Source organism: Sinocyclocheilus rhinocerous, unplaced genomic scaffold (genome assembly GCF_001515625.1).
Source record: "Sinocyclocheilus rhinocerous isolate Xijiao unplaced genomic scaffold, SAMN03320098_v1.1 scaffold878, whole genome shotgun sequence".
NCBI lineage: Eukaryota > Metazoa > Chordata > Actinopteri > Cypriniformes > Cyprinidae > Sinocyclocheilus > Sinocyclocheilus rhinocerous.
The window spans coordinates 678,869-682,285 of record NW_015664312.1 but is presented as its reverse complement, the minus strand read 5'-3'; the positions used below and the strand labels follow the sequence as shown (position 1 = coordinate 682,285).

The 3,417-nt window shown below is 37.7% G+C and overlaps 1 protein-coding gene across 1 annotated transcript in view; it reads left to right on the top strand.

The window, feature by feature from the left end:
* The first annotated feature begins 1,775 nt into the window (after window positions 1–1,775).
* LOC107730084 (DENN domain-containing protein 5A-like) overlaps window positions 1,776–3,417 on the top strand; it is a 73,089-nt gene continuing 71,447 nt past the window's right edge. The window contains exon 1 of the mRNA XM_016540819.1: window positions 1,776–2,162. Coding sequence (XP_016396305.1) covers window positions 2,063–2,162 — 100 coding nt within the window. The 5' untranslated portion in view covers window positions 1,776–2,062. The remainder of the gene's footprint in view (window positions 2,163–3,417) is intronic.

Genomic DNA, 3,417 nt, shown 5'->3' with positions numbered 1-3,417 from the left:
TTACTGTCCTCTGAAAATAACTCAACATACAGCCATTATTGTCAAAATAGCTGGCAACAAAAGTGAGTATACCCTAAGTGATAACAGCTGTATGTCATTTTACAGTATGTGGAAAATAATGTGTTTTTTAACCTTAAACCGCATAAACACATTTCATTACACCAAATACACAAAATACTGTTCTTTTTAGCAGCATCATATGACCCCTTTAAAGTCTGAATAAATATGTTATATATCAAAAGCAAAACCACTTAAAAATCACATTTTAATTTATTTGGCATTCAAAAAGTAATTGAAAAAGTGACAAATAACTGATGTCCCCAGTACTGCTGTCATATTACCATCATACCAAACGTTTTTCATTTTAGAGATTTAAAAAAGATTAATAAATTGAATGAATGAATGAATGTACATAAGATCACTTTTCTGCCAGGACAGCCAAGTTGAAAATTATAATTGTTAAGAATAACGACATTTGTCTCGATCTGAGACATTATCTTAATTGTTTACATAATTCGTAATTCATTTATTTTTAGAACTTCGGTTAAGTTAATTGACTGCTTGTGTTGGTTAAGTCCAAGGCTCATCCAATTTTATTCAAAAAGGAAAAATGTCATTACCATCACGCACAATATATCATTATTGCACATTATACCAAAATCCAACTGAAGGCTGATCAATGCCATCATGTGCTTTATTTCAGGAGACACAAAGTTATATGCGTGTGATTTCCAAATGCATCACCAGAGGGCAACATCAAACAACACATTTCGATGCTGCTACGATTTATTATGACAAATTCTTAAAACCGCAGACCTATGACGTTATTTAAAGTTAATTGTTGGTTGACGACTTACTATGTGACTTGACTTCCATTGATGTTAAACAAGCGATTATGTATTCGCAGCGGAAGTGTGATGCGGCGGCGTTCGTTCGGTCTCCGGCGAAGATGCTTCGGGGCTTAACGCATAACGGCATTCCGAGCAGAGCGACGCGCGTGCGCACCAGCGAGCGCTGAGGACGGACAACAGCTGTACCGGAGGCCACAATGCTCACCCAGACCTTGTAATTTCCCCACTTATAAATGTTAAAGTCTGAATAAATATGTTATATATCAAAAGCAAAACAACTTAAACATCACATTTTAATTTATTTGGCATTCAAAAAATTATTGAAAAAGTGACAAATAACTGATGTCCCCAGTACTGCTGTCATTACCATCATACCAAACGTTTTTCATTTTAGAGATTTAAAAAAGATTAATAAATTGAATGAATGAATGAATGAATGTACATAAGATCACTTTTCTGCCAGGACAGCCAAGTAACAAGTTGAAAATTATAATTGTTAAGAATAACGACATTTGTCTCGATCTGAGACAGTATCTTAATTGTTTACATAATTCGTAATTCATTTATTTTTAGAACTTCGGTTAAGTTAATTGACTGCTTGTGTTGTCAAGGCTCATCCAATTTTATTCAAAAAGGAAAAATGTCATTACCATCACGCACAATATCTATATCATTATTGCACATTATACCAAAATCCAACTGAAGGCTGATCAATGCCATCATGTGCTTTATTTCAGGAGACACAAAGTTACATGCGTGTGATTTCCAAATGCATCACCAGAGGGCAACATCAAACAACACATTTCTATGCTGCTACGATTTATTATGACACATTCTTAAAGCCGCAGACCTATGACGTTATTTAAAGTTAATTGTTGGTTGACGACTTACTATGTGACTTGACTTCCATTGATGTTAAACAAGCGATTATGTATTCGCAGCGGAAGTGTGATGCGGCGGCGTTCGTTCGGTCTCCGGCGAAGATGCTTCGGGGCTTAACGCATAACGGCATTCCGAGCAGAGCGACGCGCGTGCGCACCAGCGAGCGCTGAGGACGGACAACAGCTGTACCGGAGGCCACAATGCGACTGGCGCTCTGGGCTCCTGCCTTGGTCCGCATCGGCAATGGCTGCGCAGAGTGATCCAGAGAGCTCGTACTATGCGCTCCTCTAGACCCACACACAGAAGAGCACAAGCGGAGCCGTCTCAAAATGAGCACCGGATTCAGCTCGAGCTCCTGCCGCTTCGCGGATTATTTCGTGACCTGCGGTCTGGACACCGAGAGCGGCTTAGAACCAGACGAGCTGTCCGGTAAGACCCGGTCAAGACCGAGGCTGTTTAGGACTCTGATTTCGACAGATCTATGTGGTTTTATATATGCTTATAATTTTTTAGTTATGTGATTTATCAATCATTGTGCTACAATAAATAGTGAGTAGCCTACTGTAATGATAACACCAACAAAACAGCTGAAAATACGCGAAAATGTATTTTCAGTATGGTGGACGTGCTTAATATTCAACACATGAGTGTTGAGATTTATGTTATTATATTATATTCACAGACACTGGACGTGCAAACAAAAATAGTTAGTTGACCTTACAGGACCCTTTGATTTGTCTTAAAGGAAATCTGTCAACATTTTACTGACTTTTATCGGGAAAAGCGTATTCAAATTAATTAAACCCAGCAGAAGATAAAGCATATGTCATTTAAATAGCTCCTCCATTTATATCCTCTATACAAGCATAAACCATAAAACATAACCCAAAGCAGGGAGACTGACATTATTTACTTATAATGACTGAGGATCAGTAGCAGTGAAAGTCATATAATAAATCTATATTCTGTAATAGTCTTCATATAATCAAGTGATTTAATTTATATTTGTGTTGACTTCACGTGCACAGCAGGATTGATTCCTTCATAAACAGTTTATGTTCAGCATTAATCAAAACAAGGTTTTATTATTATATTATTCCAACCTAACATCTTATTGATCTACTCCTTCATCTCCAGCATTCACTCACTGTAATTAGACATAAAATAGTTGTCTAAATATCCTAAATATATTTAAACACGTTTACTCCGGCTGTACCGTGTTTTAGTGTTTGCAGTGGATCATTTACTGTATTGTCTCATCTAAAAGGCTCTTTGAACCAGCACGTGAAGTCTTGTTGGGTAAGAGTGCAGATTTCCTGTGGTTTCAGGCTTCCTCAACTTGCATTTTCTGTTTTGGTAGATTTCCACTGCTGTAATCAGAGCCTCGGTTTCCTCTCAAATGTTCATGGATTTTTGTGAAAAAGGCTGTTTCATTTCACAAGGATTCTGTTGCATCAGAGTCAGTAGTGTGCTGCTCTGTGAACTGCACCCGTGGTGTTTTAAATCATATGTAAAAGGTGAAACACTGAATCTGCCACAGCATTTTGTCATTTTAAGTTCCAGGAAATTCTATTTATGGATGCAGAGCACAACAAGGGTAGTTTATGTTGGTCAGGATTGGGCCAGTGCTTTGGATTTGTTCTTGGCTTACCAATTTTTCACTTGCCCCTCCACAAAAAAAAAA